Source organism: Pithys albifrons, chromosome 15, assembly GCF_047495875.1.
Source record: "Pithys albifrons albifrons isolate INPA30051 chromosome 15, PitAlb_v1, whole genome shotgun sequence".
NCBI classification, from domain to species: Eukaryota; Metazoa; Chordata; class Aves; order Passeriformes; family Thamnophilidae; genus Pithys; species Pithys albifrons.
In genome coordinates, this window is record NC_092472.1 from 7,634,444 (window position 1) to 7,647,004 (window position 12,561).

General features: G+C 45.6%; 1 protein-coding gene across 1 annotated transcript; it reads left to right on the forward strand.

Moving 5' to 3' along the window:
* Nucleotides 1–334: 334 nt before the first annotated feature.
* On the forward strand, nucleotides 335–12,251 carry LOC139679090 (GDNF family receptor alpha-4-like). The gene is made up of 8 exons (XM_071570499.1): nucleotides 335–435; nucleotides 4,126–4,401; nucleotides 5,087–5,179; nucleotides 5,602–5,947; nucleotides 6,026–6,135; nucleotides 7,181–7,315; nucleotides 8,257–8,387; nucleotides 8,694–12,251. The coding sequence occupies exons 1-8, from the start codon at nucleotides 393–395 to the stop codon at nucleotides 8,826–8,828; spliced, it is 1,269 nt and encodes a 422-aa protein (XP_071426600.1). The 5' UTR covers nucleotides 335–392; the 3' UTR covers nucleotides 8,829–12,251.
* The last annotated feature ends 310 nt before the right edge of the window (nucleotides 12,252–12,561 follow it).

Below are 12,561 nucleotides of genomic sequence, written 5' to 3' on the forward strand. Positions count from 1 at the left end.
AACACCCTTCACAACAAAGCTAAAAGGAAGAAGCCAGAACTTTAGTCATCCTTTCTGCAGACCCAAGAAGCAGAAGAGGAATCTACACAAATGCCAGTCAGCATCTGTCCTCTGCAAGAACACTCCCTCTGGTTGAGACTGTCCTTCAACCAGGTGCGCCCCCGAGGGTGCGCTGTCACGGATCTGCCCTCGGTACGCGGGTGCTATGAATGAATAAACGCTCCTTTCGAGGCATCCCGGCGGCTCCCCGGGGTGGGCCGGGCCGGGCCGGGCCGAGGGCGGTGCTCGCCACCCGCACCCCGACGGGGCGGGCCGGGCCCGGCAGACCCGAGGCGGGGCCGCGGGCGGCGTGTGAGCTGCGTGCCCGTCGCTCGGAGCCACCGACCGCCGGCATGGGGCCGGCGCTGCTACTGGGGCTGCTCCTCTCCCGAGCCGGTAACAGCGCCCGGGGCGGGCAGGGCAGGGCGGCGCGTCCCCATCCCCATTCCGCTCCCCGTCCCTATCTCCGTCCTCCGCCCTCATCCCCATCTCCGTCCCCCGTCCCCATCCCCGTCCCCATCTCCGACCCTGTCAGCATCCCCGTCTCTCTGCCGGCGGGCGGGCAGCGGCACCGCCCGCACTCCGGTCCCGCTGCGGGCGGCACGGGCGGTGCGGGGGTCGCGGCCGTTCGGGGAACCCGGTCTTGCTCACGGTGCTTCCCCCGGGGCTCCCCCCAGATTGCCCCGGGCGCAGGTGGCGGGTCGGATTTGACGTTTCCCACCGGGAAAGGCGGCTGGTGCTCTGCCCCGAGCGGGGAGCCGCCAGTGTGGCTGTGGCCAAACTGGAAGGACGTTCTGGGGAGGGGAAGGTTGCGCTGGGGCGAGGCGGGAGGAGCGCGGGGCGATGCGGGTCCCGTGCGAGATGCGCCTGAGCGGGTCCGGCTGCGCCGCTCTCGCTGGCTCCGCCGAGGGCAGATTTTGGTACCTGCCCCCCCGTGCATTTGCCCTCTGGAATGCTTCAGGCCCGTAGTTTTCCGAGTCGAGGCTCAGTTTGCCGAGACCAAGGAGCTCCTGCCGAGATGCAGGTGATGGTTCTACTCTGCCAAATCACAAGAGCCGAGTATTGAAATTATTCCTCTTTCCAGTTCACATCTCTTGTGCAGCCTTCATGGCTGATGTGACTAGAAGCACAGCAATTACAAACTGCTCTGAAGCATTCCTAGTCCCTGGCTGTGTGATGTTACTGCTTTCAGCAAAAGCTGCAGCTGCAGGATATCACAATGACTGTTAAAAATGGGCTGTTGCACTTAAACTCAGCAGCCACATGATTACGATAGATTTCCCCCAGTTTTCCATGTCCAAATGCCAATGATTCTTTGGAAACTGTTTACAGAAGGGTTTCCCTTCTGTAATCGTCCTCTCTTTCAATACCATGGTGCACCACGGGCAACAAAATATACATATCTATATGACAGGACATTGAGTGAAAAGGGAGAATAAAGATATTTAGTATTACCTATGCATTTTTCTAAGGTATAAATAGTAATAATAATAATCCATTAATTGGCTATTACCTTTCACCTTTTTTTTTTTTCCCAAACTGCAGCAGGGATTCCCATACACGTGTCTTTAACGTGTTCTGCAATCTCAACCATGGGTCTAGGAAAGGATTAGCTTTATCTTTCTTTCACATTGTTATCTGGAATACTAAGAAAAAAAATGAAATAACTTGTCAGGTTTCAGGGCTTACAACAATGCACAGCTATTAAATGATGTCTGTAGAGGAGAACAATTCAAGTTTGAGGTTTACAGCAACTTCACCTGAACTCACTGTGCCGAGTCCAAAGGATTTATGACAAGAGGTTTTTTAGGGAGCTTAAAAAGTCATCGAGTCTCTATGTAAGAGCCAGATGAACTACAGAGTACAGTAAGCTGATAGGAAAATGAAGAAACACGTACAAGTGAGACAGAGGAACCTCTATAGTGTTACTGGGCTGCAGGAAAAGTAGAAAGTTTGAGAAGCAGACTACTGCTTACAGCAAATAAACTGATGAAGCCAGCAAAAGTGAAGGAAGTGAGGAAACAAATTAGATGGTGAAGATGGTACATCAGCAATATGAACTGTACCAATATTGTTTTCTAATCTATAGTGAAGGCAGACTGAAATTGTACTATTGCACCTGCTGAACAAAGAACAATACGTAAGGTGACGTACCCAGAGAACGTTACAGGCAGATGGAAGGCTCAGCATAGTAATTTCTTAAAACTAGCCAAACAATATTGATCTGAAGGAAAGAAACATACTAGTTTATTTTTAAATTATTTTAGCAAACTGGCTTGTTCCAAGACTTCATTGTACTTGTAGTGTAAACACAGATTCATATACTGCAGAAATGAAGAAGGATTACAGGCTGAATTCACCTACCTGTGACAACATAATCACAGAATTGTAGAAAGACTTGGGCTGGAAGGGACCTTAAAGCCCATCCAGTTCCAACCCCTGCGCTGGGCAGGGACACCTTCTATTAGACCAGCCTGCTCCAAGCGCTGCCCAACCTGGCTTTGAACTCTTCCAGAGATGGGGCTGCTACAGCTGCTGTGGGCAACCTGTGCCAGGGCCTCCCCACCTGCTCAGTAAAGAACTTCTTCCTAACACCTAATCTGTATCTCACTGCTATTTTAAAATTGTTCCCCCTTGCCTTATCACTATCTGCCTTTATAAAAAGCTACTCTCCCTCTTTTTTTATAAACTTCCTTTAGACTCTGGTAGAGGCTCTAAGGTCTTACCAGAGCCTTCTCTTCTCCAGGCTAATCACCCCCAGCTCTAACAGCCTAACTTTAGAGCAGAGGGGCTACAGCCCTTAGAGGATCTTTGTGGCTTCCTCTGGACCTCCTCTAACAGGTCCATGTCTTTCTTGTGCTGAGGACCCCAGAGTTGGACACAGCACTGCAGATGGGATGTCACAAGGACAGAGCAGAGAGGCAAAATCTCCTCCCTCAACCTGCTGAATTTGATGCAGCCCAGGACATGTTTGGCTTTCTGGGCTGCAAGTGCACATGGTTAGCTCACCCATGAGAATCCCAAAGCCCTTCTCTGCAGGGCTGCTCTCGATGAGTTCGTCTTCCAGCCTGGACTCTTGTCTGGGACTGCCCTGACCAGGTGCAGCACCTGCACTTGGACTTGTTGAAGGTCATGAGGTTCTTGTAGGCCCCCTTCCCAAGATTTTTCAAGTCCCTCTGGATGGCAGGGTTAGGTATCACCTCTTCGGAAACAGTCTATATAAAAATAAAATCAAAACACTGAAAAAAATATTCTAGCTTTAAAGCTTATGTTGTTAATCTAAGATTATTTAATGCTTCCACATAAGATGGCACGTGTGTGTATATGTATATAATCAACACATCTATCACGTAAATCCATGTACACATGGAGATACAGTCAAGGGTTTACAATCAGCCAACAGGTGAAAGCTGGCAGCCAAGCCTTCATCTGCATTTTTGGCAGGGAATTCAGGCACTAGGTTCTGTATACTTAAATTGACTGTCTATCAGCACTTCTAGATGAAGCTACTTGTATCTTATGTTAAAGATTCTTTTTCTTATGCAAAAAATACATATTCCTAAATTTTTCAAGCTCAGTAAAGTGGATGTTTTTAACACCCTATAAATGGCTTTCTCTGTACATCTCTTAATGACCAGCATATACTTTAGTAATTGCAGCAGCTCTGACTCACAGCACACAGTATGGTGTTACTATGTGTTTATTGCACTGCGGTTTTCACTGCCCAGATAGAAGAGCTTCTTCAAAGCAAGCCTCAGCAACCCCGAGATTTCACAGGGATTTACTGCTCCATAAAATACAGAGCCAACTTCAAAGAGTTAAGGGCAATTATAAAAAGATTTTATTAAACAAAATTATTTTTGAGACTTTCATTTAACCTTTTGTTCCTTCTTTCATAATACTCATTCTTTTGTTTCTAAGTGGAGATAGGTCTTGTTCCTTACCACTCCAGATGAGAACCTCAAAGAGCTTTGACTCTCATGGGGAATTCTTGCTGCAGAGAGGATCCCTGCAGAACAACAAGAGGGTGCTTGTGTGGCATTCATCCTGATCAGGGTCCTAACAATCTTTTCCCTACTTGACCAGGAGACCTCCTGGCTCTGCCCAGGAGTGACTGTGTTGTGGCAGAGCAGCTGTGCCTCTCAGACTCCACCTGCAATGCCACGTACAGGATCCTGGAAAACTGTGCCCTGGCCAAGACTCGCCTCCTTCCACTGGATCACGAAAGCAGGGTCAGATGTTTGAATGCAGAGTTTGACCTTGGGAACAGCTCTCTGCTGCACTGCAAGTGTCACCGGCGCATGAAGAGACAGGAGCACTGCTTACGTGTTTTCTGGACCGTTCACTCCAGTGTGACAGATGGTGAGATGAAATAATATGAATTTACAAGGTACTCGTAAGGCTTACTCCTGCCCCCCATCTGAAAACAACTGTGAAAAGTCACTTCCCAACACTGCAGGTATTGCTTTGGAACCTCATCTCCTATTAAAGAGAACTCATTACTGCTGTGTTTGATAAGCAGAAAAAACTGGTCTGGTCTGGGACCAGCACTTCAAATACACCAGGGACTCCAAGAGACAGACAGCTACTCTGAGACACTTAGATTTAGTACTGTAAAAAATCCCTCCAAATGGTCCTATGTGTCTATCCCTGAAAACAGTCATGTGATTATTACACAGTGCCATGGCATCCCCAAGCCTGCTGCTGCTTTCTTTAGTGGGATGCTCCTACTTGACCTCCCACTAAAGCCTGTCTGTGCTGCTCAGCTCCTCACTTGCACTGAGGCTGAAAAATCCAAATGACATAGACCAAATTCCAGACAGACAAAATCTAATGCTGGTTTTAACACAGTAATACCTTTGCATTTCCAGCAGACCCATTCTTGACTTTGGGATTTGAACAAGACAGCATCTCTGAACTCCAGCCTGAAGAAAAAGCCAGGCATAAATAAGAAAAATACCCATTTAAGAATAAATAAATACATAAGCAAGCAAGCTGGTCATAAAGCATTTTTCCCATTCCATAAAATATCTCGTATCTTGCCTAGGTTATTTCAATTTGGAGACCTCTCCCTATGAGAATCCAGCAAATGAAGAACACTGGAAGACAGATTACAATAAACTGGCGGCTCTGGTATCAGGTAAGATTTGTGATGGTTACATGATATAATGCTGCCTTCTGTTATCTTTTCAGGGCTGAAGATTGTCAAGAACAATTTGGGGTAATGGCCCCTTTAATCAGAGGAATGCCTGCTCTGGATACTTGCCTAAATTTGTTCCCACTATCAAGTGTAAATATAGCCATAGATCCAGGCCCATGACAGTGGGAATAATCCACAATGACCCATTTTCTGAAACAAGCACCTTACCATGAACCCATAAAAATACTCTTTTGTAACTAATATAACTACAGTGTGATACTGCAGGCACATAGAAGGACTGATTTGCTTTGTTCTTTTTGATGTTCCAAATCTGACCATCAAGAAAGGGCTACTCCTGTTTCCACACAGTATCTCTTCTGGAGATTTGCTTCATGGTTTCTGTGTTTCTTTTGGCATTATAGGCTCCCAATTGGCAGGAGATGCAACAAATCCATGCCTGAAAGAAACTCATGTCTGTAACCTGAGCAAGAAGTGTGTCCGTCTGCGCACAGACTACGCCTCCATCTGCACCAGGGGAGCGGGGAGTGAGGATGTGTGTGATCAGCGCAAATGCCACAAGGGGCTAAGGAATTTCTTTGAGAAAGTCCCTGAGGATTTCACCAAAAGGATCCTGTTCTGTCCATGTCAAGATGAATTTTGTGGAGAAAGACGCCGGAAAACTATTGTTCCTGATTGTTCCTTCCAGTCTAACACCAAACCCAATTGCCTGTGGCTGCTGGACACCTGCTTAGAGGATCATATCTGCAAGTAGGTCCAGCGGCAGCAGATGTTGGCCAAGAGAAGAAAACAACATAGACACTGATGGTCTCGTTTTCCTTCCTACAGATCCCGACTGGCTGACTTCCAACAAAACTGTCAACCTGCAGACACGTCTCCAGATGGCTGCTCTCTGCACAACCATGCTGCATGCCTGCAGGCTTACATGGGGATGATTGGTAAGTGATATCCACAGGAACATACAGGGTGGATGCTTTCAGGCCACAAACTTGCAGGCATGCACTGATGCTGTAAAGGACCATCCTGTTCTCCTGCAGGAGGCAGTGCTCAATATTCCAGTGAATTTGTCTTACTAATTCATGCCAGTGCCCTCCCTTGCCTCTGAGGTAAATGCAGCCCAAAGAGAGCTCTTCCATGGCATTTATTGCTGTACTTTGTCCTATTCTCTGTTGTCAAATCAGCAGCACTTGGCCTGAGATTTCTCAACACCTGTTTGCATCATCAGGTGGTACAAAGTTTTCTAAGGGCTTCGTCAACAGGGTTTCCTGGGCTTGTGTGAACGAAATCATTCTTGATGCAGGAGTTACATCCCTTCACAGCAGTGATTAAACACTGCATTCCATCACTGCCCAACTTTTATACTCCTGATGGTTTGTTACTATTGTGCACACTGTGTTCTCAGGGCCAGCCAGAACATAGTCCTGCCAGCTGTTTGAAGGAAGGTCTTTGGTTTGAGTTATTGCCAACCAACCTGCTAATACTTTTTCAGAGTGGCTCAAAAGAGGAGCTGTAAAGAACAGCAGTATCTCAGCAGCTGTTAATCTAGACTATACCTTCAATTTTCCCACATGTCTCTGCTGGTTTTGTGCTAGATGAACACTGGGTGAATGGCACGTGGTGGGTGTGCAGTATTTGGTTGGCAAAAGGCACCTGGCCAGTTACACAAGGAGCAAGAGTGCCTTTTGTTGCCATATGCCAGTACCCCAGCTGAGTCCCCGCAGGGGAGTTCACATCCTTGAATGTAACGCTTGCACTGGCTTCAGTTCTCAGTACACCACACCATCAGAGTGGGGAGCAGCCTTCGCACTTTCTCACAGCCCAGCAAACTTCAGGTAGGTTCATCAGGCCTGGGTCACCTGCCTGGGAGTCCTGACCTCACCTGGTAACACTCTTGTCACAGTGGAAGGCTTCTCCCTCCAGGGCAGCATTCCCTTTAGTATAACATGATTCATGACGTTTCTTTCGTCTGGGGGTTTGGAACAGGCACACCCATGACGCCCAACTATGTCAGTAACTCCAGTGTGGAGGTCTCCCTGTGGTGTTCGTGTGAGAGCAGCGGCAACCAGAAGGAGAAGTGTGACCAGATACTTGGCATGTTTGAGAGCAACAAATGCCTTGGTAAGCATCAATCTCATCACAGAGAAACAGCTCAGCACAGGGAAATTCAGATCCTGTGGTTTCAAGATCCTTCTTTGCACTGCTGCAATGTTTCTGTGATCTTCTCTGCAACCTATGGGACCAGCCTGGATCCGCTCTCAGAAATGTTTCTCTATCTTTTGGGGAACACTTCTGTTCATCTGAAACATCATGAAGCTATTGACAAACACCATTCAAATGAAGGCACTGCAAAAACTTCACAAGGGGAGGTCAGACGTGCTGAATCCATAGGTTGCTGAGTAACCACATCTGTGAGGATTATGGGTCGGGATTTCCCTCTTTGTCCTTGTTCCTGTACTCCTTTGGCCCTCACTTCCTTGGTCAAGATAAGAAGCTCCTAAGGCAGCCTTTTATTAGATTCAACAGCATATCAGTTACAAAAATCCTATTACATGCAACTGTGTAATCCTAAATCTGTGGGTTTTTAATCTCCCTAGCATTTTAGCAACATACCTTAATGAGATTTAAATATTTTATGTTTGTAAAAGCTTCCAAAGGATATAAAAGAAACCAGCATAATTACATAAATTATTAATATTTAAACCTACCTCCTGCAGTATAGAAAAGCCTTACATCCAGCACTATAGATACATCTACAATCTAAACATCCCATCCAAGATACTACAAATCAGCCCCTTACAAAATACACAATTGGGAAAGTCACAGAGGGACCCAAAAGTCCTCAAGTACAGTGTAAAAACTTGTGCAGTCTGCTCAATCTCACAAGCAAACCCACAGACTGACGGGCCATTCACTGAACAGAGAATACGTATTTTCTAAATCAAGGCCACACAGCCTGTGAGTGCCTTCCATAAAATAGCTTCCCTAGACTTCTGTTCACTAGACTCCAAGACTAGCACAAGAAAAGCACAATAAGACTCTTGTTTTACTTCTGTTTGCAGAAACTGCCATTTGGTCTCAAATGCACCTGAAGCAGACAGCTCTAGAAAGACAGGAAGACTTACTTTATTCATCTTCCATAAGCTTCCAAGGAGACAGTGCTAGCACATCTCTTGCTTCAGAAATGTCCCAGGTATGAATTGGTTTGTTGCCTTCACAAAGCAGTGAGTCAAGTGGCCTAGAGACAGTAGTTGAAAAACCTCGGATGTGGAAATGTGTGACTTTGGACACCAAAGCAAGGGATGCCATGTGCATGCGGAATGCTGGACCACTCAGCCTTAAGCTGTTCCTTCCACAGACAAACAGAAATAGGAGGCCATGGCCTGGCCACAGGAGTTTCAATAATCTCACATTAGTGCTCAGAATTGGAGGCTCTGCAACCAGAAGTTTGAGCATAAATGTGCCTAACTGGGATTCATCCCTCCTTTTTGTCTCCTAGGCGGCTGAAGGGAAGATGCAGCGAGACAGCTCTGAACACAGCAGTATGCCTTTGGCCTCCTCTGTACATTCTGGAGCTGCTACTTCTTGGCCTTCTCTGGCTCTGTTCCTGCCCCTGTTGCTGAGCCCACATTAACTTGGCATGAATGGAATCTTTCCTTCCCATATTATTAATATTATTCCATATCCAGGCACGTCCCACTACTGATTTACCTTCGGGAAATGGAAGGCTTTCAAACAAGAGGAATGGAACAGCCTTAACCCACAGTGACACTAGAAAGCTCCCATCTACTTGTGCCTCACTTTTGCTCCATCAGTTTGCACTGAGCTCTGCAGATACAGTTCTCACCATTGCTTCTGCATGAACACATTGTGAGTAACAATCAGTCTCATGTTCCAGCGTAATAGCTTTAAACAAAGGTCTGAGTTCTGTCAGAACTTGTGCAAGGTTTGGTTTCTGACTGCAGGGATGACCTGACACAGTATATCTGACCACCTCACCTTCTGGGCTCAGGCCTACAATCATTGAATGGTTTGGGTTGGAAAGAACCCTAAAGACCATCTTGTTCCAAACCCCTGCCATGGGCAGGGACACCTTCCACTAGACCAGGTTGCTCCAAGCCCCATCCAACCTGTCCTTGAACACTGCCAGGGATGGGGCGTCCACAGCTTCCCTGGGCAACCTGTGCCAGGGCCTCACCACCATCACAGGGAAGAATTTCTTCCTAATACACAATCTAGACATACCTTCTTTCAGTTTAAAACCATTGCCCCATGTCCTGTAACTACAGGCCCTGGTGTATCTGCCGTTATCATCCCCCTTTATGTAGTGAAAGGCCACAATGGGATCTCCACAGAGCCATCTCCTCTCCAGGCCAAATCATGTCAACTGTCTCAGCCTTTCCTCCTAGGAGAGGTGTTCCAGCCCTCTCATCATTTCCATGGCCTCCTCTGGACCTGCTTGAACAGGTCCATGTCTGCCATGTACTGGGTACCCCAGAGCCAGATGTGAACTCCGAGTGGAGAGGTGGGGTTGGGTAGAAGGGAAGAATCACCTCTAAACTTGCTGGCCATACTGTTCATGCAGCCCAGGCTGCAAGATGGTTTTCCGGGCTGGAAGTGCCCATTACTGGCTCACATCCAATTTTTTATCTACCTATATCCCCCCCCAAGCCCTTTTCTGCAGGGCTGCTCTCAATCCATTCACCTCCCACTCTGTGTTAATACTGGGGGCTGTCCCAAACCTCGTGTGGGATCTTGCATTGGATTTGTTGAACTTAATGAGGTTTGTGTGGATCCACTACTCAAGCCTGTGAAGGCACAGAGTAGAGCATATCATCCTAAAGACTAGAAGTCTATGCTCCAGGGAGGGGTTGCAAGAAAAGCTCAATAAACATACACATGAAGTTCCTGGTAAACACTATTTCTGGATTAGTTTCAGTTCCCTTTTCAAATCCATTCTTTTAAGTATAAGAAAAAGACCATTTCAGATCAAGGACACTATGATAGAGTTTATATTCTTGCTCCATTCTGTTTTGTCCCTTGCAACATATATATATAATGCATTATCACAGCTTGTAACACACTTGGGTTCTGTTGTTCAAATGGACTTCCGTGCTCAACTCCAGTAATTTTAGTTACATCTGGCAGAAGATGATCTTGCTTGGCCTCAGGATGTACCTTCTCAGCAACCCTTAGAGAATGCATATAGCTCATTGAAAATGTATCAATCACAAAACCCCCAGGACATTCAGTTGCAAAAATCTTGTATATTCTGCACATATTCAAGTTGCCATTGTCCCCTTCCAGCTGCCTGCCCCATCTCCTCCTCCTCTGCCAAGCGCTGCTTCATGGCCTGTTTATTCTGAGTGTAAATGTGTGCACTGTGTAACTGCTGTTAGTTTGTACTGTGTTTGCCTGTTAAAATGTGGTGTTAAGTGAATATTGATTTCTAAGCATAGGTTAACAGTCTGCAATCAATTATGTGCAAGACTTGCCTCATCAGCCAGCCTACACTTTTGAATAGCCAGAAACTCAGCTCCTCAAAACAGCTCCTTCATGCACACATATAGTGCCCATTGCTCATCCTGAGAGGCAACAGATCTGAACAATACTATGCACACCCTAACAAGCTTGCAATCCTGAGCAGAGGCAGAACAGGTGAGTATTCTTTTTATCCTGTGCTTTATCTGTTGCCAGGGAAGCACCAGCTATTAATGTGCTGTGGCTCCCAGTCACTGTCAGACACCTTATTACACATTCTTACATCGTCGCATGTATCAGTAATTATCCTTCTGCAGTGGTAATATTTCCATTTCCAATTACAGTCTTCTGTTTACTTCCTAGGCAGGTAGAACAATGAAATCACTGCATGGAGCAGAATGATCTCCTCTGTCCCAGAGAGAAGCAGTATCTTATTTGCATGCAGTAGGAACAAATCCCATGTCTTTTTAATAAAGAGGAGTACTAATGCTGGTATTTCTCATCACCTACTGAAATATGGCTAATTGGAGCAAGAGATAACATTATTTCCACATGTTTGCTACCATTCTCTAATAGAAGCAGAGCCCATGTAACCATAATATAATATCCACATTAGATCATCCTCCTTATGTTGGGACTAGAAATGTGTCAAGGCTCTTGACTGTAATGTAATAGCATCTGTCATCCCCAGAATTTAATGGAGAGCGACAGTGAACAAGAAAATGTTGTTCTTTCAAATGTTCCACATCAGAGAGAATATTTGCGAGTATAATGGAGTAGATTCCCTGAGCCATCTGTACCACATGCACTGATACACAATGTACTGCATTGATCATTTACTCATCTGCCTGTGATCTTTCCTCTTTCCCCACTGTAGTGGTCTAAGACAGGTTGATATGGAAAAAGGAATTAGCATTTTGTCATTCATGTTTAGAGCACTGTGGACCTTTAGCTCTTCACCCCTAATAAGAAGGTTATTGTTTTTTTTCAAGTGTCCTGCATCCCTTTCGCATGCACGTTTATACACACAGCTGCCTCTTAGGCTTGTTCATCAATAACTGCAAGCAAAATTCACCTCTAACTACACCTGCATTCACAGGTAGTCACACTGCTGGGAGTACAAACCCATTTTCACTTAGACTTTTCTAGTACACAATCTCCAAATACCACAGTTTTTGTACTACACACCATATATGCATGCACAAATATAGCTGCTACTAGAAATATCATATCAGTATCAGTTCAGTTCTGTTGGCACCACCAATGTGGCAAGACTGACACAGTTACCTAAACCCATTCAGAACAGTTCTTACTAACTATACTACAGGCAATTTACTACCCTCCCTCAGCTTCTGTTCCCAGAAAGTGTAATACAACATCCTGTGAGCATCTGCAGTCTCACAAAAGGTAATCCACAAAATAAAAAAATAATCCAATAAAGATTCTCTATCCAGTCTTAACACTGAGCTCTCAGCAAGCATATACAAGGAAGGAACCTTCTAATTGTTATAATGTAGATTATTTTTTAAAGAGTAAAATAATGTGAAGTCTCACTAATAAAATTTATCTTGCAACTCTAGAAGTCTCCTGCCTTCCTTTGCATTTAATAGAAGCGACACTGCTTGTCTCCACTGCTGGAGGCATTATGGGAAAGAAATTGAAAGAACAGAGCCAGAATCTCTTATAAAGCAATCTTAACAACTTTTACAGACATGACTCACTGTCAGGTACTTCAGATGTGGCTTCTAGAATTCTGATAGAGCTTTAAATCCCTTAACGTGGTCTAATGTAGCATTTGCAAAGGGCATTCATATAGTCCTCCAGCGGGGAGCTCAGACAACTGTGTTAAATGTGTTAAATAAATGGTTTCTTGTTGCAAGTGGAAG

What these genes read in the sequence shown, in the direction of transcription:
- LOC139679090 (XM_071570499.1), top strand. Translation starts at nt 393, where the DNA reads ATGGGGCCGGCGCTGCTACTGGGGCTGCTCCTCTCCCGAGCCG. An exon ending in ACTGGCGGCTCTGGTATCAG is followed by an intron (nt 5,180 to 5,601) that starts GTAAGATTTGTG and finishes TTGGCATTATAG; the next exon opens with GCTCCCAATTGGCAGGAGAT. An exon ending in TGAGAGCAACAAATGCCTTG is followed by an intron (nt 7,316 to 8,256) that starts GTAAGCATCAAT and finishes TTCTGTTTGCAG; the next exon opens with AAACTGCCATTTGGTCTCAA.